The sequence below is a fragment of the Molossus molossus genome, unplaced genomic scaffold (genome assembly GCF_014108415.1).
Source record: "Molossus molossus isolate mMolMol1 unplaced genomic scaffold, mMolMol1.p scaffold_m16_p_12, whole genome shotgun sequence".
Classification (NCBI taxonomy): domain Eukaryota; kingdom Metazoa; phylum Chordata; class Mammalia; order Chiroptera; family Molossidae; genus Molossus; species Molossus molossus.
This window is the reverse complement of record NW_023425347.1, coordinates 1,345,791-1,372,873: the sequence shown is the minus strand read 5'-3', so window position 1 is coordinate 1,372,873 and position 27,083 is coordinate 1,345,791. Positions and strand designations below refer to the sequence as shown.

At 49.3% G+C, this 27,083-nt stretch overlaps 1 protein-coding gene across 1 annotated transcript in view; it reads right to left on the bottom strand.

Annotated features, from left to right (window-relative positions):
- The window catches only part of SH3RF3 (SH3 domain containing ring finger 3), a 362,137-nt gene that overhangs the window by 3,057 nt on the left and 331,997 nt on the right, over positions 1-27,083 (bottom strand). Inside the window, exon 9 of the mRNA XM_036257011.1 lies at positions 12,192-12,520. Within this exon, the coding sequence (XP_036112904.1) occupies positions 12,192-12,520 (329 nt within the window). The remainder of the gene's footprint in view (positions 1-12,191; positions 12,521-27,083) is intronic.

The window sequence follows — 27,083 nt, the reverse complement described above, 5'->3', positions numbered from 1 at the left end:
GTTGAGCCTTGGGCCGGGCTCATGGTCATTGGCCGTTGAAGTTCAGAGCTCTGGGGTCAGAGCTGTGAAGGCTGTGCTGAGTGTGTAACTCATGCTGCAGATTCCATTTTATTCAGGCAGACTTTTCCTCTCAAAGCAGCATTAGCCTGGGCAGAAACAGTTGCTTCAACTGCTGGAAATCCTCTCTCCCTGCCCACCTGAGGGAGTTTTCATGCAGCTTAGAGCTACAACCTGAGGCTCATTAAGTAACTGAGACTAACAGCCTGCAGGCACACGCTCTGGGATACTTGAATATTTTCCTGGCCTCTGACTGTACCCAGGAAAGTAACACCAGACATCGGTGTTCAGCTTGGTCCCTTCATACTCATCCAAACCCAGCAGAGGGAGCCACAATCAGAGGAAAATCGATACCACAGGGAGATTTGGAAGGCTCCAAACTGCTGAGACAGCCAAATGATGAAACAAAGAAACAAATCCCAAATGAAAGAACAAGAGAATTCTACACAAGAAGGGCTAAATAAAATGGAGATAAGCAAGTTATCAGATGTAGAGTTCAGAGTAATGATTATGAGGAAGCTCAACAGTATGAGTAAAAATATAGAAACAATAAAAATCAACCAATTGGAAATGAAAAACAACCAAGTGAAAATAAAGAGTGACATAGCAGAAATAAAGAATTTCTTTATTGAAAGAAATAATCAGCAGATTAGAGGAAGCCAAGGTTCAGATCAGTGAATTAGAAGACAGGCTAGAAAAAAAATCACTCAGAGAACCAAAAAGAAAAGACAATTAAAAAATAGGAGGAGAGTTTAAGAGAGCTGTGGGACAATATGAAACATAAATATGCAACATAGGAGTTCCAGAAAAAGAAAACAAGCAATGTTTAGACAATCTGCTTAAAGAAACAGTGGCAGAAAACTTCCCTAACTTGGTGAAGGAAAAAGGCATACATGTTCAGGAAGCACAGAGAGTCCCAAGCAAGTAGAACCCATAGAGGCCCACACCAAGACACATCAAAATTAAAATGCCAAAAATTAAAGACAAAGAGAGAATATTTTATTTTATTTTATTTTATTTTATTTTATTTTATTTTATTTTATTTTATTTTATTTTATGGAGAGAAGGGGGAAGAGAGAGAGAGAAGCATTGATGTGAGAGAGACACATCGACTAGTTGCCACCCACACAACCCCAACCGGGGCTGGGGACAAACTGCAATAAAGGTACATGCCCTTAGCGGGAACCGAACCTGGGACTCTCCAGTCTGCAGGTCAATGCTCTAACTGCTGAGCCAAACCGGCCAGGGCACATAGAGAGAATCTTAAAGTCAGCAAGAGAAAAGCAACAGGTTACCTACAAAGGAGCCTCCATGAGGCTATCAGCTGGTTTCTTAACAGAAACACTACAGGTCAGAAAGGAATGGCGTTAAGTATTCAAAGTAATGAAAAACAGGGATCTGAATCCAACTGTTCTATCCAGCAAGGCTATCATTCAAAATAAAAGGTGAAATAAACAGCTTCCCAGACAAATAAGGCTAAGGGAATATAGTAGCACCAAACCAGCATTGCAAGAAATGTTAAAAGGACTGCTGTAATAAACAGAAGAAATAAAGAGAAACATAGATATAATAAATAAAAATGGCAATAAATAAGTACATATCTATAATAACCTTAAATGTAAATGAATTAAATGTTCAAAACAAAAGACACAGAGTAGCTCAATAGATAAGAAAGCATGGCCCATATATATGTTGTCTACAAGAGACAAAAGACTCACATAGGTTGAAAGTGAAGGGATGGGAAAATAAAGTTTCCAAGCAAATGAAAATGAAAACAAAAAACTGGGGTAGCTTATTCATATATGATAAAATACATTTCAAAATGAAGGCCATAACAAGAGACAAGAAGGCCACAACATAATTTTAAAGGGATCAATCCAACAGGAGTATATAATCTTGGCAAACATATGTGCACCCAATATAGGAGCACTAAAATATATTTTAAAATTTCTGGAGGATTTTAAGAGAAAAATTAACAGCACTACAATCATAGCAGGGGACTTCAACAGTCCACTGACATCACTGGACAGATCCTCTAGACCAAAAATTAACAAGGAAATAGGGACCTTATATGCTGCACTAGATCAGACAGATTTGGTAGATATCTACAGAAATTATACCCCCAAACTGCAGAATACCTATTCTTCTCACAGGAGAAGAGAATGCACACAGGACATTCTCAAAGATAGACCACATGTTAGGGACACAAAGTAAGTCTCCACAAGTTGAAGAAGATAGAAATCATATCAAGCATCTTCTCAGATCACAATGGCATGAAACTAGAAATCAATTACAATACGAACAGTCAAAAACATTCAAACACATGGAAGCTAAATAGCATGTCATTAAACAATGAATGGGTTACCAAGAAGATCAAAGAAGAAATAAAAAACTTCCTGGAAATCAATGAAAATGAACACACAACAACATAAAATCTATTGGACACAGCAAAAGCAGGCCTGAGAGGGAAGTGCATAGCACTACAGGCCTACCTCAAGAAACAAGAAAATTTTCTAACAGACTATCTATAGACTGTCTAACCCTACAACTTAAAGAACTAGAAAGTAAACAAAAGAAAAATCTAGAGCAAGTAGAAGAACAAAAGCACTAAAGGTCAGAGCAGAAATAAACAACATAGAAACTAAGAAAACAATTCAAAAGATCAATGAAACAAAGAGCTGGTTCTTTGAAAAAAATAAACTAGATTCATGAACCTTTAGCCAGAATCACAGAGAGAGAGAGAGAGAGAGAGAGAGAGAGAGAGAGAGAGAGAGAGAGGACCCAAATACACAAAATCAGAAACAAAAGAAAAGTAACAACTGACACCACAAAAATACAAAGGATTGTCAGAAAATACTATGAACAATTATAGGCAATATACTGGACAACCTAGGTGAAATGAACAAATTCCTAGAATCACAGTCTTCCAAAACTGACCTGAGAAGAGATAGAAAAACTTGAACAGACCAATAACAACTAAGGAAATTGAAGAAGTAATCAAGAAACTCCCAGCAAACAAAAGCCCAGGCCCAGACGGCTTCATGGGAGAATTTTACCAAACATTCAAAGAAGAACTAACACCTATTCTCCTCAAACTATTCCAAAAAATTCAAGAGGAAGACTTCCAAGCTTTTTTATGAGGCCAGCATAATTCTAATTCCAAAACCAGATAAAAACAATACAAAGAAAGAAAACTATAGGTCAATATCCCTGATGAACATAGATGCCAAAATCCTCAACAAAATACTAGCAAATCAGATCCAGCAATACATTAAAAAAATTATTCACTATGATCAAGTGGTATTCATCCCAGGGAGGCAAGGCTGGTACAATATTCACAAATCAATAAATGTGATTGATTTATTGATTTGACCATATGACCATATCAATAGATGCTGAAAAAGCATTTGACAAAATCCAGCACCCATTTCTGATAACACTCAGCAAAATGGGAAAAGAGATCATACCTCAACATAATAAAGGTCATATATGAAAAACCTACAGCCAACATCATAGGCAGAAACTAAAAGCATTTCCCTTAAGAACAGGAACAAGATAGGGATGTCTGATTTTACCACTCCTATTCAACAGAGTACTCGAAGTCTTAGCCATAGCAATTAGAAAAGAAAAAAATAAAAGGCATCCACATCGAAAAGGACGAAGTGAAACTGTCATTATTCACAGATGTCATGATACTGTGCATGGAAACCCTAAAGATTCCATCAAAAATCTATTGTATTCAATAAATGATTTGGGCAAAGTAGCAGGATGCAAAATTGACATCCAGAAATCAGTGGCATTCTTATACACCAATGATGAACACTCAAAAAGGGAAACTAAAAAAACAATCCAATTTACCATTGCAACAAAAAATATAAGATACCTAGGAATAAACTTAACCAAGGAGGTAAAAGACCTGTTCTCAGAAAACTACAGGACATCAAAAAAAGAAATAGAGAAAGATATTAAAAAGTGGAAACATATACTATGTTCATGGATTGGAAAAATCACCATTATTAAAATGTCCATACATTTTAATTTGTCCAAAGCAATCTACCGATTCAAGGCAATCTCTGTTAAAGTACCAATGCCATACTTTACAGATCTAGAACAAATACTCCAAATGTTTATATGGAACTAAAAGACCCCAAATAACCACAGCAATCTTGAAAATGAAGAACAAAGTAGGAGGGATCACAATACTGGATATCAAGTTATACTACAAAAGCATTGTAATCAAAATAGCCTGGTACTGGCACAGGAACAGGCATATAAATCAATGGAACAGAACAGAGAACCCAGAAATCGACCCAAGACATTATGTGCATTAAATATTTTTGCAACAAAGGAGGCAAAAATATGCAATGGAGAAAAGAGTCTCTTCAATAAATGGTGTTGGGAAAATTGGACAGATGAATGCAAGAAAAAAATGAAACTATATCACCAAATTACACCATACACACAAATAAACTCAAAACAGATAAAAGACTTAAATGTAGCTCATAAAACCATACAAATCCTAGAAGAAAATGTAGGCAGAAAAAGCTCAGACATCACATATAGCAGAATTTTCACTGACACATCGCCTAGGGCAAGAGAAACAAAGGAAAAAATTAATAAAACTAATAAATGGGACTATATCAAACTAAAAAGCTTTTGCACAGCAAAATAAATCAGAATGAAAATGAAAATGGAACCCACTGTCTGGGAGAATATATTTGCCAATGATACAAATTGGATACAGGGTTAGTCTCCAAAGTACATCAAGTGCTCATACAACTCAACAAAAGGAAGACAAACAATAAAACTAAAAAATGGGCAGAGGACCTGAATAGACATTCTCCAAATGAGACATACAAATGACCAGGAGACATACGAAAAAATGCTCGCCCTGGCCGGTTTGGCTCAGCGGTTAGAGCGTCAGCCTGCGGTCCCGAGAGACCCGGGTTCGGTTCCTGCTAAGGGCACGTACCTCGGTTGCAGTTTGTCCCCGGCCCTGGTTGGTTGTGTGGGTGGCAGCCACTCGATGTGTCCCTTCACGTCAATGTTTTTCTCTCTCTCTCTTCCTCTCTCTCCCTCCCTCTCTATCTGAACAAAAAAAAATGTCCTCGGGTGAGGATAAAAAAAAAAAAGAAAAAATGCTCAACATCACTAACCACGAGAGAGATGCAAATTAAAACAACAATGAGGTATCACCTCACACCTGTCAGAATGGCTGCCATCAACTAATCATCAAACAACAAGTGTTGGCGAGGGTGTGGAGAGAAGAGGACTCTAGTACACTGCTGGTGGGAATGCAGACTGGTGCAGCCACTATGGAAAACAATATGGTGTTACCTCAAAAAATTAACAATTGAACTGCCATTTGACCCAGTGATCCCACTCCTAGGAATATACCCTAAGAAGCCTGAAACACCAATCATAAAGAATATATGTACCCCCATGTTCATAGCAGCACTATTTACAATAGCTAAGATCTGGAAACAGCCCAAATGTCCATCAGTAGACAAATGGATAGAAAAGCAGTGGTACATATACACAATGGAGTACTACGCAGCTATAAGAAAGAAAGATCTCTTTTCCTCCGAGATGACATGGAGGGACTTTATTTATGCTGAGAGAAATAAGCCAGTCAGAGAAAGACAAGTGTCACATGATCTCACTTATTTAAGAAATGTCTTGAACCAATAAGCTGTTGATCAAAATAGATCCAGAGACATGGAATTAGGGAACAGATAGACAAACCTCGGAATGGTGTGGGGCGGGGTAAACCAAAGAATTTACATGCATATGTACATACCCAGTGGACACAGAGGAGTTTCGGGAAAGCTGCAGGGGTTGGGGGCGGGAAGAGAAAGGTCTGGGGGGAAAACACTGGGGAACATCTGTAATACTTTCAACAATAAAAAAATTGAATTAAATTTTTTTTTTTTTTTTTAATGGAAGCACTGGCGGGATTATCAGCATGTCATTACATATGTCATGGATACATCGTACTATACATATCATTTCATGTATTAGTAGTGTGGCTGTTGTTTATGCAGTCATAGTTTTCCAGGTATTAATCTAGGTGCTTGACAAATATTATAACTATCAGGTAGGTATTATTATCCCCATTTTACATATGGGGGAACTGCGACTCAATAAAACAAAACTCTTATTTGGAGTGAAATGGCCAATAAGTGACCAGTGCACCTGTTGCTCGAAGCCACTAGAAATAGTGCCAAGGCGCAGAGAGCCAGCAGGCAAACATGGCGAGGATGAGGGTGCCGGGTGGCTGCCTGTCCCCGCTGGCATGTCCCCCGGGGAGCAGGCATTCGTCATGAACTACACTGCCCGGGATTTCCCAGCAACTTTCAGAAGTGCGGGGCCTGTGCGCACCTTCCACTGGGCATGACTATGCACAGATACCCTGAGCCGAGGGTGCTAGGAGGGGCTGGGGCCCGGCCCTCTGGCTTACAGTCAGGCCCCTGGGCAGGGCTCCTCCAGGCCCGGCAGCCCTGCCCCACCGTGTCTCCCTGGGCGGCCTTCCCCTCCAGCACCCTTCACCTACACCTCCTCCTCCAGGAGCAGGTGGGGCTGCAGCCGCTGCTGTCCCCGGGACCCTAGGATGGAGGGTAGACCAGGGTGCTCTGCTCCTGGAGACACCTAAGACGTGCAGGCAGCGCCCCGAGGCAGGCGGAGCCCGGCCAGTGCCAGGTGAGAGAGGGGACCCCCCTCAGTGTGCTGCGGGTGACAACCTGAGTCTGAGCGCCGCCCCGCCCTGCCCGTTCTCCCACCTCCGTGGTCATAAAGTGGCCGTGCACACAGCAGGCGGCCCCCAGACGACCCCGTGGCAGGAGCTCTCCTCACAGCCTGCAGGGCCTCAGCCACTGTTTCCACGGCCACGTCCTCTGCTCGCACCGCCAGGCTCCTCGGGACACAGTGGCTGCTGGGGAGGAGGGTGGCCTCTGGGCTCCTTAGGCAGCGCTCCGTGTTCCGTCTGTCCCCTGAGAAGCCTTGTTATAAGGAGCTGTGCAGGGTGCTGGGGCAAGAGGGCACCCAGAGGCTCTGGTTCCAACCCCTGTTCAGGGGGAATATTCGGAGAATGGCAAGCATCCTCTGAATTCTCTACTGAATCTCAGACCTCCAGGGTGTTCAGAACAAGGTCTTTAAAGACTGTTTTGAGTCCACAAGTTGAGGGATCAGGGAAAGAACAGAAACCCGGCGGAGACATGAGAGCTGCTTTGAAATATCAAGACGTTTGTCATTCACAAGAGCCACACTTCTGTGATCCAGGGAGGAGGGACCAGGACCCACATTCAGAAATCACAGCAGGGAAGGGGAGGGAGGGGCAGGAGGGAGGTTCCCAGTGGGAGAGCTACCCAAAGTCAGGGGGGCTCCCTGGGAAACACAAGAGAGAGAAACAGTCGGTGTGTGTGGTGTGCATGTGTTTGGGTGGTGTGCTTGTGTAACAGTGGTGTGTGTCTGTGTGGTGCACGTTTGGTTGGTGTGTGTTTGTTGTATGGGCATGGTGTGAGGTATTTGGTTTATGTGGTTTATGTGGTTTATGTGCATTTGCAGTGTGTCTGTGTAGGGTACGTTTGTGTTATTTTTGTGGTGCATGTGTTTGTGGTACATGTGTATTTCTGCGGTGCCTGTGTGATGTTAGCTGATTGTGTTTTGTGGATTTGAGGCTTGTGTTTGTGTTTCTGTGGTGTTTCAGAGGTGTGCGTGTTTGTGCAGAATGTATTGTGTGTGATGTTGTGTCATGTGTCTTTGTGTGGAATGTGTGTGTGTATTTGGTGTGTGTTTGTGTTGTGTGTTCGTGTGCTGAGGGGTGTTTGTGTGGTGTTTGTGTGATGTGCTAGTGTTATGAGTGTGTATGTATTGTGTGTGTATTGTTTATGTGGTATGTGTACCTGTGATGTGTGTTTGTGTGTTGGTATGAGTTTTGTTCGTGTGGTGTGGTTTTGTGTTGTGGTATTCGTGTCATTTGTGTCTGTGCTGTATATGTGCAGTGTGTGTATTTCTATGATGTGTGAGCTTGTGTGGTATGTGTTGTGTGATGTGTATTAGTGGTGTGTGTTTGTATGGTGTGTGTTCTGTGAATTTGTAGTGTGTGTACTTGTGTGGTGTGTGTGTGTCTGTGGGTTTTATGTGATGTGCAGTATTTGTATTGTTTGTGCTTGTCTGGTGTGCGTTTTATGTGTTGTGTACTTGTGTGGTATGTGTATTTATGTGTTGTGTGTGTTTTTGTGTAATGTGTGGTGTTTGTGTTGTGTGTGCTTGAGTAGTATTTGAGCTTGTATACTGTATTTGCCTGTGTGGCATTTGTAAGGTGTGTGTTTGTGTGGTGTGTGGTGTTTGTTGTGTGGCTTGGGTACTTGTGTGGTGTATGCTATTTATGTGGTATGTTTAGTGTTTTGTATTTGTGTGATGTTTGTGTTTGTGTGGTGTGAGTTTACAGGTTGTGGTGTTTGTGTCATGTATTTGTGTGTTGTTAGTGTGATATGTGTTTGTGTTCTTGTGGTATGTGGTGTTTGTGCAGTGTGTGTGGCACGTGTTGTTTGTATGGTATATGTGTGCTTTGTGTAGTGTGTGTACTTGTAGTGTGTATTTGTATAGTGTATGTGTACTCTTTCTGTGTATGTATATTTGTGGAGGGTATGTGTGATGTGTGTTGGTGTGGTGTCTGTAGTTTGTGTGCTGGTTGTTGACTGTATGTTGTGTATTTGAGATTTGTATTTGAAGTTTATTTGTTTCAGTGTGGTGCTGTTTATGTGATGTGTGTTTGTTTCTAATTGTATTTGTGTGGTAGGTGTGTTTATGTGGTATGTGGTATTTGGTGTTTGTGTATTTGTGTTGTGTTTGTGTGATATGTGTATGTGTAATGTCTGTGTTTGTGTGGTTTGTGTATTTATGTGGTATGTGTACCTGTGGCATGTGTTTGTGTGTTTTCATAGTGTGTGCTTGTGTGGTGTGTGTGTGTCTGTGTGGTGTTTGTATAGCATGTGTGTTTGTGTGAACTGTTTGTATGTTGTGCATGTATTTGTGTAATGTGTGGTATTTGTGTGGTGTGTGTATTGGACAATGCAAGTATTTGTGTGATCTGTTTCATGTGGTGTGTGCTTTTGTGGTGTTTGTGTTTGTGCAGTGTGTGTGTATTTTGTTTACATGTACAGTGTGTGTTGTATATTTTGTGTGTATATACTTGTGTGATGTGTGCTTGTGTATTATGTCTGTGTTTCTGTGGTGTGTGTGTGTGTGTGTGCTGAGGGGTGTTTGTAGTGGTGTGTGTTTGTGTGGTACGTGTGTGTCTGTGTGGTGTGTATTATTTGTGTGGTGTGTGTCTGCTTTTGTGGTGTGTTTGTGAGGCATTTGTTTCTGGTGTTTTGTGTGTGTTCCTGTGTATGTGTTTGGATATCGTGTGTTTGTGTGTAATGTGGTATCTGGTGTACTTGTGCATCAATGGTGTATTTCTGTGTGTGTGGTATGTGTTGTTTTTGTGGTGTGTTTGTTGTGTTTTATGTGTGTAGTATGTGGTGTTTGTGTGTTACTTATGTGTTGTATGTGTGTTTTTGTGGTGAGTTCTTGTCTGGTATGTGTGTGGTGGGTGTTGTGTGGTGCATGTATTCATGTGGTGTGTATTTGCATGTTGTGGTATTTGTGTTGTGTGTGTGTGGTGTGTGGGTGTGTGGTGTTATTTGGTGTATAATATGTATATTATATATTTATAATGTATTTGTTGTTGTTAATTCTCACCTGAGGATATTTTTTTCCATTGATTGTTCAGACAGAGTGGAAGGAGGGAAGGAGGGAGAGAGAGAAACATCAATGTGAGAGACACACATAAATTACTTGCCTCCCACACGACCCCAACCAGGGTTGAGGATCAAATCCACAACCTAGGGACATGCCCTTGACCCCTAGGGACATGCCCTTGACCCCTAGGGACATGCTCTTGACCAGGAGTCAAACCCACAACCCTTCCGTCCATGAGCCACGCCAGCCAGGGCAGGTGTGTAATATTTATGTGGTGTGTTTGTCCTTGTGTGTTTACATTGTGCACGGTTGAGTGTTGTGTGGTACTTGTGTCATGTGTGTTTGTGTAATGTTTGATGGTATGCATTTTTGTGTGTTGTGTTTGTGTTTGTGTGTGTTGTTTCGGGGGTATCTGCTTCTGCTTGATGTGTTTTTGTAGTGTGCTTTTGTGTGTTGTGTGTCATGTGCCTGCGTCTGTGGTGTGCATTATTTGCATGATGTGTATTTGTGGTTGTGTGGTACGTATTTGTTTATTGTGTTTTTTGTGTCGTGTGTATTTGTGTGGTGTGTAGTCTTCGTATAGCTTGTGTAGTGTATGTGGTGTGTGTTGTTTGTGTGCTCTGTGTATCTTTGGTGTGCGGTATTTTAGTGGTGTATGTGTTTGTGTGGTGTGTGGTGTTGTGGTATGTGAGTCTGTGTGTTATGTGTGTTGTTTATGTGGTGTGTGTGCCTGTGTGGTGCGTGGTGTGAATCCAGTCCTGAGGGGCCTGGGGACTGCAGAACAGGCCCTGCTGAGTGGGGGGACCACAGGCACGCCTTGGACAGACGGGGTGCTGACACCGCGGGGCCCCAGAGCAGAGCTGACACCCTGCGATGTGCTCGCACCTGGATCCCTCTGCGCCCAGGTGCGTGGGGGCGGCTGACCGTGCACCCACAGTGGGGTGGTCCAAGCCCGGCTCTGTGGCCTGAGAGCCTCCGCACCCCCGGCTTGGCTGCTGATCGGCTCTGCGACCTTCTGTACGTCACTCACCTTTCACAACCTCGGTTCTCTCACCTGTGAACTGGGGCCGGACGCACAGGTTCCTGCAGGGCTCACTGGGGGCTGGCGCGTGCGGGTCGGCACAGCCTGGCGGCCCTGGTTTCTGTCTGGAGCCCTGCCACCTGATACGTGTTCCGAGTGCAGCCTGCACAGGGCGTTCTGCAAACCGTGTCATTCCGAGCGCGGTGTAACCGGGCTTGCCCTTGCCCGGTTCCCTGGAGGCAGTGACCGCTGGCCCTCGCTGCTCCCCCCACACCGTGGCCCAGGTCTCCACACCAGCCAGCGGCTCCGCTCCAAGCCCCTTCGCCAAGACCGGAGGTTGGTAAATCTCACCCTGCACCTAACCTGTGTGGTCTGAGAGCTGAGAATGTGGTTATATTCTGAAACGGTTGGGAAAGAAAATCAGAACAAGAATTCTATTTCACGACACAAGGAAACTGTATGAAATGCAAATGTCAGTGTCCATGAGTGGACTGGCACACCTGCCCCACCGTCCCGTGGCTGCCTGCGTGCCGTCTGGCAGGGCGGACACCCACCCACCGACCCGCGGCGTCCGCAGTACTTACGCTGGCAGAGAAGGCGCCCAGGCCTGCACCAACCTCGCCAGCCCCGCGCACGGGGTGAAGGCAGCTCAGGCCGGTGGGGCCTCCTCCGCCGACAGGTGCCAGGAGACGGTGGAGGAGCAGGCGGCCAGGCAGCCACCGTGCGGGGCCCACCCTGACAGCGTGCCCGGCGGCTGCCCCATGTCCTCTCTGTGGGCAGCGGCCCACCGAGGAGGGGTGGCAGGGAGCAGGTTTCGCCGCACCGGTCTGACGCCGGCCCCCCTGCCCAGCACGTCCAGCCCCCTGAGCTGCCAGCCAGGTGCCAGCCCCTGAGCCCCGGCGGCCCACGGGCCCAGGCCTCAGACGCAGTTTCCAAAAATTCTCAGCTGCTCTCTGTGAGTTGCTGGTGTTGGTGTCTGTGTATATGCCCTTGGAGCCAATGTTAATTCTAAGATGTCAGAGTTGGCAAAGCTTTCCAAAACCTGCTTCCTCGTGGGGCGCACAGCCTCGGGCCTTGCCCAGCGGCCGCCTCACTGCCCCTCTGGCTCAGGACCATCAGTTCTGAAACAGCTCCTGGTGTAAATCCCACAGGACCCAGGTGGATTCCGACATGACTACGTCCCCATTTATTCCCGAACTCGTCTAACCCGATGCTGACCACCCAAGATCAGGCCCCAAGCAGGTTTGTCTAGGGAGGGACATCTAATCAATTTAATCCTCGGGAAACCCTCACTGCCTGCTCCCCGAAGGGCTCCAGACTGCGCAGATCCCCCACACCAGGTCTCGGAGGACAGCTGACCCGCCCTTACCTCTCCCTGGGCAGCAGCGTGGGCTCGGGGCGGGCGGCAGCTGTGGTGGAGGGGACTTGCCTGGAAGGGGACGAGGGGTTCAGGTCCAAGGCGCCCGCCTTCCTGTGCGGGGGCTCCGTTCCCATCGCGCCCTGAATCTCGCTCTCCATGGGGCAGGACCCGGCCCGGCCACGGAGCGACAGCAAGGACGCGTCCGGCCCCACTGCACCCTGCAGTGAGGCGTCCACCTCCTGGGGGTCGTGGGTGGGAGACACGGACGGTGGGGAGCGAGACTTCTTCTTGGTGGACGCGCCAGCCAGAAGTTTCAGCAGCCCCGTCTTCTTCTCCTTCTGGAAAGAACAGAACAGAAACCGTGGGTGGAGGCTCCTAAATGCCCGTTAGCGAGGGGGGTGCAACCTTTTGGAATGTCACACGTAGTCTGGTCAAGCTGGTCACAGGAGGTAAACAGAGCCAGGACGGAGCTTTGTCTTCCCTGTCCCCAGACCCGGCGGGCGGAGGTGCGTTCCCCAGAGGGGGTGACGCAGGGCTGTCCGGGCCAGTCCGCCCTTGCCACCAGGACTGTGTCCTCGCCTGGCCTCCGCGGGCTGTGTCCGCGGCACCAGCAGCCAGCATAATCTGACTTCTCCTCACCGTTTTTCCAAGTGGGCCTCCCCACTGGGGTTGATTATCCTGCCTCAGGCTTCCTGAGATTAGCTCCCTCAGCCGGGGGGTCCCCGACACAGCTCCTCTGCAAACTCTCCTCTGCACACGTGTACACACGGGAAACCTGCAGCACGTGTGTGCATGCGTACACGTTGCACCTCGTATGTCCCAAGGAGTCACTTGCTGTGGCAGAGTGGAGGATGCCCCTGCTGAGGGCACCTTCCCCCACGCCCTGGGTGCCCCCACTGGTGCCTGTCTGGGCAAACCCCTCCACCCAGCAGGCTGTGACAACACTCAGGACCTGGTTGCACACGCACAGAACCAGTTGGGAGGGTCTGCCCTTGCAGAAAGAAGCCTGTCTCAGCGTCACCCGTTAGGACAACAACCCTCTCCGGGTCTAGAACTGTCCCAGTTCCGACGACGCCCCGCACCACCCTGGAGGCCAGTCGCACGGGGGACCCCAGGGCTCTCCTGGCTCTGTGGGAGCCTCTCCTCGTCCTCTGAAGCCCGTGGGCTTGGAGACCTCTCCACAGATGCCGAGGGCCAGCTCGGGGACAAGGACCCAGACAGTGTCCCTGGGTGGCCCAGCCCGGCCATGTGTCTGCGCCTCTGTTCACCCTGAACCTGCAGCACCAGGAGCGAGTGGGCATCTCCCACCTTCCCCAGCGGGGCTGCTGCCCAGTGCGTGGGGTGCCGCCAATGTCGCCCCTGACACTGAGGATATTTGGGTGTGGGAGAGCAGAACCGTGTTCACCGAGGCTGTGCCTGTGTGGTGTGCGTGTGAGTGTGTGCATGTGAGTGGGAGGGAGACAGCGTGGACACGGAAGTGGACATGTTCAGAACCACGTGCCCGTCGTGGACGTGTTCACAGCCTGACGGGAATTTAGCTCTCTGGTGTCCAGTGGAAGTCAGGTGGGAGCGGATCAGGATTGGCATGAGCGGGTGGCAGCACCCAGCAGTCTGATCCTCTGCCACCAGGTCAGCGACGGCCACCACCTCGGCGTTGGTCCCAGCCCCCCGGAGTCTGAGGTGCACAGGGGGAGACTTCATTTCTGCCCTCCTTGTCTGCATGGCTAGAAGCCACTGGGGCGGCGGTGTGCTGAAACGTCCTTAAAATACACACATTTAGTAACGTGCCTACCCTTGAGCTATGTCATTAACACTTTAGTGCGAACAAGTCTTGCTTTTCTCTACTCCTAGCACTGATATAAAAGAAAGGATGGGCCCTGGCCAGTTCCTCAGTGGTTAAGGCATCGGCCCGTGGGCTGAAGGGTCTCGGGTTCCATTCTCAGTCAAGAGCATGTACCTGGGTTGCAGGTTCGATCCCTGGCCCCTGTCAGGGTCATGCAGGAGGCAACCAATCAATGTATCTCTCTCACACCAATGTTTCTCTCTCCCCTCACCCCCTTCCACTCTATTTAAAAACCGGTGGAATAGTATACTTGGGTGAGGATCAACAACAACACAATTAAAGAAAGGCTGGGAGCCGATGTACTACCTCCTGTGCACTGAGGGGGGCTGGATGGGTGAGCCCCAGGCCGGGTGGGAGCGGGATGACAGAGCACAGGGCACACCTGTGTGTCCACCTTGCCCAGCCCAGCCGGTGTCAGCACCCCTGAGGGAGAATGCTGGGGCACACCTAAGAGAGTTGCAGCAGTTCAGCCTCTTGGGGGCACTATGCGTCTGCCTCAGATGTCCCCGTGAGACCCCTGACCCCCTGGCTGGGCTACAGGCCAGCACTCCTGAGGCTGCCCGCAGCGGGCAGTGGTGTCCGAGGCCTCATAACCCGAGGGCACGCAGGGGAGGGCATCAGAGATGAGAGGACGCGGTGTGGACGTGAGGGGTGGCACCGGAGGGTCTGTGGCCCTCTGGCCCAGCTGCCAAAGCCCCCAGCCCTCAGTCTTGCCCAGCTTCCTGCCCCCTTTTATTCATTTTCTCCAGAAGGCCGGGTCACTGGCTTCCTGCCAGGCTGCAGGAATGTAAGGGCTGGGGCAGGGGCTGAACTCTTGGTCACAGCAGCGCCAGTGCCCGGAGGCTGCCTGGAACCCAGCAGGCGCTTCCTGAGTGCCGGACCCAGCGAGCCCCGCAGGCATGAGCGCTCCTGTCCTGCGGGGCGCCCTCTGCTGCCAGCAGAGAGCAGATCTGCTCATCAACGCCTGCTCGCAAGGCAAGGCAGCCGGCAGCCCTGGAGCACAGCCACGCCCAGCGGGTGCGCAGGGGCTGGAAGAGGACAGGCCCTGGTGCACAGCCACGCCCAGCGGGTGCTCAGGGGCTGCGGGAGGACGGGCCCTGGAGCACAGCCACGCCCAGCGGGGTGCTCAGGGGCTGGGAGAGGACAGGCCCTGGTGCACAGCCACGCCCAGCGGGTGCTCAGGGGCTGCGGGAGGACAGGCCCTGGAGCACAGCCACGCCCAGCGGGGTGCTCAGGGGCTGGGAGAGGACAGGCCCTGGAGCACAGCCACGCCCAGCGGGTGCTCAGGGGCTGCGGGAGGACGGGCCCTGGAGCACAGCCACGCCCAGCGGGTGCTCAGGGGCTGGGAGAGGACTGGCCCTGGAGCACAGCCACGCCCAGCGGGGTGCTCAGGGGCTGGGAGAGGACGGGCCCTGGAGCACAGCCACGCCCAGCGGGTGCTCAGGGGCTGGGAGGGGACGGGCCCTGGTGCACAGCCACGCCCAGCGGGTGCTCAGGGGCTGGGAGAGGACGGGCCCTGGAGCACAGCCATGCCCAGCGGGTGCTCAGGGGCTGGGAGAGGATGGGCCCTGGAGCACAGCCACACCCAGCGGGTGCTCAGGGGCTGGGAGAGGACGGGCCGGGAGCACAGCCACTTGTTTGTGGGGAGGTCCAGCCTCAGCGGTGAGTTTGGACAGGGCTGGTAATCGCAGTGCGGTTTTCCTGTCTCCGTTCTCCATGATTAACCAGGACAGATCATTCTCTTAATCTGACTGGGGCGCAGACACCACGGCTGGAGCACGCCCACGAGGAATCCCGGGGGCCTGCCCTGAGCACTGCTCTCGCACCGCGTGGAGCCCAGGGCTGGCCGGGCGCGCCCCCGATGGTTCCAGGCACGACCCGGGCCTCTGTGCTGCAGGTGAGAACCAGCTAACAGGCACTCTGAAGGGGGAGAGGGGAGACAGCGATTTCAGGGGCGATGCCACGGGACAGGAAGAGGCTTTAGCGGGTGCCAGTTAGGGTTGCTCTGGGCTAAAAGTCTTAAGGGAAGAGAGATTTGCTGGGGTTTCTCCTGGGACCAGGATAAACTGGGGACTTTCCTGGGCCCCGGCAGTCACACAGAAAGCTGTCTCTGTTGGGTTTGGGGGTCCCTGCTTTCCTATACATTCTCATCAGCACCCTGCCATCTCCAGCTGTGGCTCAAATCCCTCCCCTGAGGGTGACTCACTTTCAGCTTTGGTGGGGACCCCAAACAGTCTGCACTGTGGGAACAAAACACGCCCCCATAAGTCCTGCCACAGGAGGGAGACAAATGTGCAGGGAGAGGTTCATCCTCTCTGCCCCATATGACTGACGGGGTGCTGCCACCCAGTGGGCACAAGCCCCTCTGGGGAGCCCCCTCAGCTCCTCAGGCAGTTACACCCAGGACCGCCCACCTGCCCCATCACAGCTCCGCAGGTGGGCCGAGGGGGCCGGGAGCACAGCAGCAGCCCCAGCAGGCCGCTCCAGGCCCCGCTCCGAGTCCCAGCTCATAGACACGACCTGCCTCGCACAGCCGGTAAGATCAGAGACATAAGAGGGCTTTGTAAACTATGAACGCAGCCCAGCTAGTGTGGCTCCATGGGCTAAGTGTCCCATGGACGGAGAGGTCTCGGATGGATTCTTGGTTCGATTCCTGGTCGGGCACCTGCCAGGGTTGCAGGCTCCAACCCAAGTAGGGGGTGTGCAGGAGGCAGCCGATGGATGTTTCTACCTCTCTCTCCCTTTCTCTTAAAAAATATGCAGGCGTCTTACAAATATTGATTATATTGTTGCTTTTATAACATGTTCGGATATTTTTATGTTTTTGCAAAATACCTAGGACCTAGTTAGCTCCCAATACATTTTTGTCAAATGAATGAAATAGATTTTGTCAGTATCTTGCCGTTGACCCTTGTTTGTCCTGGAAAAGGCACACAGGACAATGCAGGGGCTCTTGGCTCCAACTTTGTGAGCAAAGAACTAACCAGGAGTCAGATAAGATGTAAATTTGGGGCCCACCCTCCGGGATTCTGATTCAGCAGGTCTGAGACAGAGACATAAGTGCCCGTGATGCCGAACCCAGCCAGCGACCAGGCAGAAGCCAAGGCGGTCTGTGCGACCCGAGGCCTGCAGACAGTGACGGCAGAACAGAGACCGGAGGGCGGGTGGCCAAAGGAGTCCCTGCAGCCCGGCGACATGACGGGTTTTCCAAAGTGGTTCAAGTGCACAGGAGTGTGGGTGCGGAGCTGCCCTCTGAGCTGACGGCCAGCCCCAGGCCAGGCCCCCCCCCGCCCGCACTCTGAGTGGCAGGGTGAATGCAGCGCTGACGGCCAGCCCCAGGCCAGGCCCCCTGCACTCTGAGTGGCAGGGTGAATGCAGCGCTGACGCCAGCCCCAGGCCAGGCCCCCTGCACTCTGAGTGGCAGGGTGAATGCAGCGCTGATGGCCAGCCCCAGGCCGCCCCACCCCCCACCCCCGCCCGCACTCTGAGTGGCAGGGTGAATGCAGCGCTGACGGCCAGCCCCAGGCCAGGCCCCCTGCACTCTGAGTGGCAGGGTGAATGCAGTGCTGACGCCAGCCCCAGGCCAGGCCCCCTGCACTCTGAGTGGCAGGGTGAATGCAGCGCTGATGGCCAGCCCCAGGCCCCCACCCCCACCCCCGCCCGCACTCTGAGTGGCAGGGTGAATGCAGCGCTGACGGCCAGCCCCAGGCCAGGCCCCCTGCACTCTGAGTGGCAGGGTGAATGCAGTGCTGAGGGCCAGCCCCAGGCCAGGCCCCCTGCACTCTGAGTGGCAGGGTGAATGCAGTGCTGACGACCAGCCCCAGGCCAGGCCCCCCCGCACTCTGAGTGGCAGGGCGAATGCAGCGCTGACGGCCAGCCCCAGGCCCCCCCCACCCTGCACTCTGAGTGGCAGGGTGAATGCAGTGCTGACGACCAGCCCCAGGCCAGGCCCCCCCGCACTCTGAGTGGCAGGGTGAATGCAGTGCTGATGACCAGCCCCAGGCCAGGCCCCCCCGCACTCTGAGTGGCAGGGTGAATGCAGCGCTGACGGCCAGCCCCAGGCCAGGCCCCCCTGCACTCTGAGTGGCAGGGTGAATGCAGCGCTGACGGCCAGCCCCAGGCCAGGCCCCCTGCACTCTGAGTGGCAGGGTGAATGCAGCAAGGAGATCAGCGGCCAGGGCAGCGTGCAGGTGCCAGCCCGGGGCTGCGACAAGCCGTGGGGCCTCCCAGGAGCCCCTGCTCTCCAGGGAACATGGATCGGAACCTCCCTCAGCACACAGACGGAGCATCACGCTGGAGAATCGGGCTGGTGCGTTACATGGAGAAAGAGCTACGCATTCGCCCAATGTACACACACAGTCACCCTCACTCACACCCTGAAGTAAAGTCATGTCCTTCTGCGAAAGAAATCTAATATTTAAAAAGGATATCTGAAGGTGTTCATTCATTATAGGAAAACTAAAACATTTTACAAATGGTAGAACAGCAGTTTTTTTGTTAAGATTAAGATAAAGGGCTTCCCTCAAGTCCTTAGCTGTCACAGACATTTATATAAAAAGCAGGCAAGAGCCCTGGCCGGACTGACTCCGTGGTTACAGCATCAGCCTGCAGACCGGAGAGTCCTGGGTTCAGTTCCCCTTAAGGGCACGTACCTGGGTTGCAGTTTGTCCCCACCCCAGTTGGGGTGGTGTGGTGGGTGACAACCAGTCGGTGTGCCTCTCTCACATGGACGTCTCTCTCTCTCTCTCTTCCCCCCCTCTCTCTCCCTCCCGCTCTGTCTGAAGATGAATGAAAAAGTGTCCTTGGGTGAGGATAACAAAATGAAAATTAAATAAATAAATAGATAAATAAATAAAAAGCAGGCAAGAGAAAAAAACTTTCAAGCTTAAATTAAGAACTGTTGCAGTTAAAACTCTACTGGATAGTCCAGAAAATGGTCTCTGAAGTTATAAGACGCCAAAAGGAACAGGATTTGACTTGTAACATGTTGTTATATTTTTCAGGGGTGTAGTTGGTTTCATTAAATGAAGTAAGCTTGCAAATGGGACTGGTAACTGTTTATCAGGCTGTCTCCTTCGCTGGCCCAGGCTAGCGGGGTGGCCACCCAAATTCCTCTTAAACAGATGCACTTTCTTTTCTTTCTAAAAACTTTTTCTTTATCACTTTTTAGAGAGAGAGGAAGGGAGAGGGAGCGAGAGATAGAAACATCGATGAGACAGAACATTGACTGGCCGCCCCCTGCAGGCCCCCCACTGGGGATCAGGCCAACAACCTGGGCATGTGCCCTGACCAGGAACCAAGCCGGCAACCTTCTGGTGCATGGTTGATGCTCAACCACTGAGCCACACTGGCCAGGCCGGATGTACTTTCTTAACTCCCCTTGCTTAGGGAAATGTTTATATTCATCGGCTGGGCACACACTGGATGCTGGCCAGATGTGTGGAAATGAGCGTGATTGGCAAGACTCTGCCTGGAGAACGCGAGAACCTTCACCTGCAGAACCCACCTGACCACACCTGTGGACGGCGGCTGAGAACCATCTAACTTTGAGAACAAAGGACCAAACACTATCACACATTTTTACTCTGCCCGGGGCAAGGAGTGACATTTGCATGAGCTGAGACCCAGGTGACAGTGGTCATGGTCACGTTCAGATCATGTGTCCAAACTTAGTGGCCTGGGGGCACCTGCACGGGCGCGTGGAGCACCATCCAGGCTGCGCCATCTGCACAGGGCAAGCGGCAGAGACGGATGCTGGGGCAGTGTTAGCTTTCGATTTTATGCGCTTTTGTATTGTTTGGTTTATTATGCCCAACGTGTGTTTCTTTTTAATTTGAGAGGAAACGAAGGAAAACCTGTACTTTGAACATAATGGTACTAGATGTGATGGAGAGAGAATCTGCTTTCACCGGATCACAGAGAAGGAGGTGGCCTGCTAGGAGGGGCCATGGGGGCCTTGAGGGCTGGGCTGACCTGGAGACACGGGGGGGGGGGCGCTGGGGGTGACGTGGTCCGGGTGAAGAGTGAGAAGGTGTGGAAAGGGCAGATCTTGCCAAAAGAAGGGATGCAGTCCCTGACGAGCTGGGCAAGCTGGTGGGCAGCTCACCTTGATGGCCTTGAGGGCCACTGAGGAGCAGAGTCTGCCTGGAGGACAGTGGGGCCAGTGGGGGTCACTGGGAGACAAGGCGGCCAGAATAGGGGGAGAGGACTTGGAGGTGGTGCCTCTGAGGAGCCCACGTGCCAAGGGCAGGGCTGTGGATGTGAGGGTGATGTTAAGGGGTGGTGAGGGGACACCGGCTCTGCCAGCTGGAGACAAGAGATGGGGGCAGCCACGGAAAGTGGCTCTGTGCCCCGTGGCCACAGCAGACTCCTTTCGGTTTCCAGCCTCAACTTCATGCCAAACCTGTGCCCATTTTCACCCATTAGTAATCTGTGGAATAACATCAACATTCCTGCGGATGCCACAGACAGAACAATAAAAAGTGCAAAATGAAACAGGAAGATAGATGGTCAAGTAATTCTCAGATGCCACAGGAAGGCGTGGCAGGCCTGCGAGGCCACGGGACGGCCAGCCCGTGCTGAGGGAGGGTCCTGAATTCTCGCGCACCTGTTACGATGACCTGCGACTGTCCCTGTAGGACGGCTGGAGAGACCGGCCAGAGGCCCGACCCACAGGCGTCTGGCACGACACGCGATGCCGGCGCTCCGGGAAGCCTTTAGCTATTCGGACAGAAATCAGGACAGTACGTCCTGAGTGTTATTGGGTTTGGCTCCTGGGCAGCAAGTCACACTTGGAAGCTTTTTGACTGGAAATTACATTTGGGCCGTTTCTTGTTGGAGATGGGAAGGGCAACTCAGTGCCGCGTCCTGTTGAAATTTTGATGGGGAAGGACACCTCTAGATATGCCTGAAACACAGGTGGCGAAGAGCACAGTAGGTCGTGTGGTAACTACGCAAGTGCGCACCCCAATGTCAGAACGGGTAGCGGAACAGAAGGGCTACAGTAACCAAAAAGGAAGGAGTTAACAAGCTAATTAAAAGAGACAAAAATTGTGCAGTTAGCTACTGACTAACTTAAACTTTAAACACATCTTCGAAAACACTGCATTCACCGGAGACAGGAGGTAGAGAAGCCTGGTCATGAAAATAGCGGGAGGAGAAGCAGGCGACGACCGCCCGCCGACCCGACCGGCTGCCTCTGGATTCTGCGTTGACAGAGGCGCCTGCTGCGTGGGCCGCTTTCACCGGCTCCGGAGGAAGGACACCGCTGGCCTGAAGCTTTCGCTCGGGCCTGTGCTGGGCTCTCTGGAAAGGGGGCTGAAGGGACGGAGGAAAAGCAGGGGTTGGAGAAACTGGCAGCTGATCCTTCGACGTGGAGCCACAAGGATTAGCCACGGTGATGCCGCTGCAATACTCTGGTTATTGTTTCACAGGAGGGAGTGAGGGGGCTGGACAGACAGCCATGGATTTATACAGCTTCTGCCAGGAAGCCAGTTTAACCCTCCAGGTCTGTCCCCTGCTGACTGATGGGGGAAGGGACTGGACAAAGGAAGGTCAGACACATGTCCAGTGAAGTCCGGGTGATGGGGAAGGTGCTTAGTAGCTGTCACACCTGGAAGAGTCAGCGGACAGAGCAGGCGAGGCCACTTCAAGCCGGCAAAACCTGAATATTCAAACTCTTGACAAAGGAAAGCACGTTCTCTCTCTCTGTCTCTGTCTGTCTGTCTGTCTGTCTCTCTCAGCGCTCGGCCCTCCTGCTCTCCTGGGACTCGCGTTGCACAGGGAGTGTTCCCCTGCATTCGCCCACACGGCGCACGGCCACGTGGACCCCACGCAGTGGACTAATGGACTGAATCTAGACTGGTGCTGAACTGGACTCAGCTGCAACATGGAGAGGACGCTCTCGACACCGGCCCTGCTTCTGGTTTCACTGGATCCACAGCTGCGTGTCTTCCAGGACTGGACTGAGGGACGTGGGACTCTGCAACCCCAGAAGTGTAACTCCACACCAATAAAAATCATTCGTGGTCCCGTGCAAGTCTTAGAAAATTCACTTTCTGAAGTTATCACGAGAGCCGCCGCACTCCGAGTGTCTGGGGATCTGGCCCACTCACCCCTCCAGTGACAACAGCACTTTGCCAGCCTCTGAAATGGAGCAAAGGACACTCGGAGCTGGGCCTCCTGGCCTGTGGTTGTGGGTGACCAGCCAAGTTCAACGCAGCACGGAAGAGCTCATGAAGTGGAAGATACTTCACACGGAGGAACTTAAAGACGTCCAGCCACATCCTGACAGCCTTGGCGACAGATGGCATATCTGTCAGGGTCATTCATTAGCTGACTGAACTTGAACAAGCTACTTAACTGCTTTTAGGCTCAGCTTCCTCATATGTAAAATGCCACACACACACACACACACACACACACACACACACTCCTCTTATCCTGGAAACTACTTCTTGAGAATAGAGTCAGGCACTTTTCTACGTCTTGTACGTATATTAGCTCATTAGGCTCTTAAAATAGACACAAGGTAATTTGTAAGGTGCACAATCTGAATTTGAACCCGAAACTCAATTTTAAATTTTAACCGCAGCTCTACTACTTTTTCCTGAGAAGACAAGGCACGTGACCCAGCATGACGTTCAGGAACTGGCAGACACCCAATGATGCACCTTTCGAATGTTCCTTTGTTTACGTCATTTCGTAGAGGGTCACTAGGGCATTTACATAGAATAATGGCTGTAGAACTCTGCCAGGGATTGCATGATGACAGAACAGTGGGCTGGCCAGTCACATGACCTCAGTGACACGGGCAGCATGTCACTCTGGGCTGCTGCTTCAGGATGAGACCTAGAGAGAAGCCCTCAGTGGCACCAGGGGGGTTGAGGATGCTGACATGTAGAGCGCCTGACACAGCGCCTGGGACACAGTACGTTCTTGGCCAAGAGTGGCTATGAGGGTCCCAAGTTCCAGTGGGCTATGCCATAGCTCTTCATTCACCCATCTGGCCCAGCCAACATTCATTTCTTGTTGGCACAGGCTGAGGGCACAGGAAGTTCAGCATGTCTCATGGTTCACTCACAGAGGAAGATGCAACTAGGACCAACGTGCCAGACAAACCCTAGGAGCCTCTGGAAGCCTCTGGAAGCCTCTGTGCAATAATAGGCTGAGAATATTCTCCAAGTCCCTAAAACAGGCCGGTCTTGACCACTCACTGAGGATGTCTCAGAAACTCCAAACTTGAAGAAACACTGGGGTCTCTGGCCTCACGGCAGGCGTGATGTAAGAAGCAAGCCACATAACCATGTTGTTTTTCCATGTTTCACTCAAACTCAGTTTGCCGAGTGGAAAGCATAAGGTGCCCTTTCCAGCTCCCAGCAAACACAGTGAACAAACATGGTGACAATATGGTGATGACCCAAAACTGCACTCAAAAGAGATGTTAACCTCTTGAAGGCAGCATATGGTTGGGTTTGTTTTTTGATCCAACCTGCTACTCTGCTTTTTATTGGCGAATTCAGTCTGCTTGCATTTAGGGTTGTTACTGATGTATGAGGATTTCCTACAGCCGTCGTAGCTTTGTTTCCTGGTAGCTCTGTGCCCGCATGGGTTCTTTCCCTGTGTGTTCAGCTTGTAGTTTCTGTTTGGGGTATTCCATACTTCTGTCCTCTGTTTCCTCTTCTTAAAGCTATGTGTCTTAATTTGGGGGGTTTTGTGTGTGGTTACCGTTAGATTTGTGAAAAATAATGTTGCATGTGTACAATGGTATTCTTTATTTAGAGTATATCTGACCTTCACCCTCCTTTGCCAGTTCAGACATTTACCCCTGCCCCTCTTACATTTTTGTTGTCACAATATATCCTTGTTTATGCTGTAAGATTTTTGGTGATCTTTCTCACAGTGCTGTGACCTTATGCTCTTTGTTTTGGGTAGAACAACTCCCTTGAGTATTTCCTGTTATGGAGGTTTTCTGGTGACAAAATCCCTCAACTTCTGTATGTCTGGTGGGGGGGTGGGGTCTTTATTTCTAAGCTACAAGGACAAAGGTAGATTCGATGTGAAAGGGTGAACCATGATTTTCCAAGCAAATAACAAACACAGAAAAGCGGTGTAGCCATACTTATAACTGACAAGATAGATTTCAAGATAATAAAGATAACGAAGATAGACATTTTATAATGATAAAGAGGTCACTATATACAGAAAACATAATACTTATTAATAATGTATGCACCCAATCAGGAGCACCAAAATATATAAAGCAACTACTCACAGAACTAAAGGGAGAAATAGACCAAAACACAATCATAGTTGGGGACCTCAGCACTACATTGACAGCTCTAGATAGATCACCCAAACAGAAAAAATAAAGAAATATTGGCCTTAAATGACACAGTAAACCAAATGGACATAATTGACATCTACAGAGTCTTTCATTCCAGAACATCAGATTATACATCCTTCTCCAGTGCACATGGAACATTCTCAAGGACAGACCGTATGTTGGTCACTAGCGTCAATGAATTCAAGAAGACTGAAATCATACGAAGCATATTCTCTGACCACAATGCCTTGAAATTAGAACTCAACCAAAAAACAGAAGTAAAGCAACCCACAAATATGTGGAGATTAAAAAACATACTACTAAAAAGTGACTGGGTCAAAGAAAATTAAAGATGGAATTAAAAGATATAGAGAGACAAATAAGAATGAAAATATGACATATCAAAACTTCTGGGATAAATACCAGATATCAAGTTACACTACAAAGCCACCATAGTCAAAACAGCCTGGTTCTGGCAAAAGAACAGGCATATAGATCAATGGAACAGAACAGAGAACCCAGACATCAATCCAAGACAGTATGTACAGTTAATATTTGACAAAGAAGGCAAGAGCATACAATGGAGAAAAGAAAGTCTCTTCAATAAACTGTGGTGGGGAAATTGGACAGCTACACGGAAAAAATGAAACTAGACCACCAACTTACACCATATACTAGAATAAACTCAAAATGCATAAAAGACTTAAATGTAACTTGTGAAACCATAAAAATCCTACAAGAAAATGTAGGCAGCAAAATCTCAGACATCACACATAGCAGAATTTTTACTGATACAGTGATACCTCGGTTCTCGAACACCTCGGATTTCGACCAAATCGGTATTCGACCAGGAGATTCGAGAAACTTTTGTCTTGGAATCCGAACAAATATTTGGAACTCGAACTTCCGAGATGAGCCGAGTTGAGCCGAATGGCGTTCATTCGGCCCAGCGCGCCTTGCTTGCGCCATCAGTGTGAGTGCAGAGAGAGAGTCACGCTTTGTGGAGAGAGTCACGCTTTGTGGAGAGAGTCACGCTTTACACTGAATTTAACCCTTAGACATACTGTACACTTTTATTTCTTGTTGAGACTTATGTTTTTCTACATATTATATACAAATTAGGCCAGTAAATAGGCATTTTCTGGGGCTTGGAACGAATTAATCCAGTTTCCATTATTTCCTATTGGGTTTCATTGCTTCGGTTCTCGAACAATTTGGTTCTCGACCGTCCTCCTGGAACGAATTATGTTCGAGAACCGAGGTATCACTGTACTTTTTTTTTACATCACCTAGGGCAAGAGAAACAAAGGAGAAACTTAATAAATGGGACTACATCAAACTAAAAAGCTTCTGCACAGCAACATAAACCAGCATCAAAATGAAAATGGAACCCACTCTCTAGGAGAACATATTTGCCAAAGATACATCAGATAAGGGGTTAATATCCAAAATATATAGAGTACTTGTACACCTCAACAAAAGGAAGACAAACAATCCAACTATAAATTGGGCAGAGGACCTGAATAGACACTTCTCCAAATGGGACATACAAATGGCCAAGAGACATACAAAAAAATGCTCAACGTCACTAATCATCAGAGAGATGCAAATTAAAACAACTATGAAGTATAATCTCACACATGCCAGAATGGCTGTCATCAATAAATCCTCCAACAAGTCTGGCAAGGGTGTGGAGAAAAGGGGACTCTAGTACACTGCTGGTGGGAATGCAGACTGGTGCAGTCACTATGAAAAACAATATGGTGCTTTCTCAAAAAATTAAAAATTGAACTACCATTTGACTCAGTGATCCCACTTATAGGAATATACCCTAAGAAGCTTGAAACACCAATCAGAAAGAATATATGTACCCCTATGTTCATAGCAGCACTATTTACAATTGCTAAGATCTGGAAACAAGTGTCTATCAGTAGATGAGTGGATAAAAAAGCTGTGGTACATGTACACAATGGAGTACTATGCAGCTGTAAGAAACAAAGATCTCTTACCCTTTGAGACAACATGGAGGAAACTGGAGAGCATTAATTCTGAGTGAAATAGGCCAGTTAGAGAAAGACAAGTACCATATGATCTCACTTATTTATGGAACATCATGAACAAAATAAGCTGTCAACCAAAATAGATCCAGAGTCATGGAAGTAGGGAACAGACTATCAAACCTCAGAGGGATGGGGTTGGGAGGGTTGGGAAGAGAGAAACCAAATAACTTATATGCGTATATGCACAACCAATGGACACAGACATTAAGTTGGGGAAAGCAGGAGGGGGGTGGGAGCCAGGAGGAGGGAATCAATGAGGGAAAAGGGGGAACATCTGTAATATTTTCAACAATAAAAAAAAAAAAACTTCTGGGATGTAGGTAAAGCAGTAATAAGGGGGAAATGTATATTATTACAGGCCTATCTCAAGAAATGAGAAATCCCAGGTAAACAACCTAATATTACATCTCAAAGTACTAGAAAAGCAAAAGCAACTCAAAGTTAGCAGAAGAAAAGAATTAATAAAAATTAGAGCAGAATTGAAGGAGAGAACTAAAAGACTATACAAAAAATTAATACAACAAAGAGGTGATTACTTGAAAAGATTAATAAAATTGACAAAACCCTGGCTACACTCACTACAGGAAAAAGATAAAAGACCCATATAAACAAACTCAGAAATGAAAGCATAAAAGTCAATACAGACATCACAGATATTCAAAGGATCATACTAC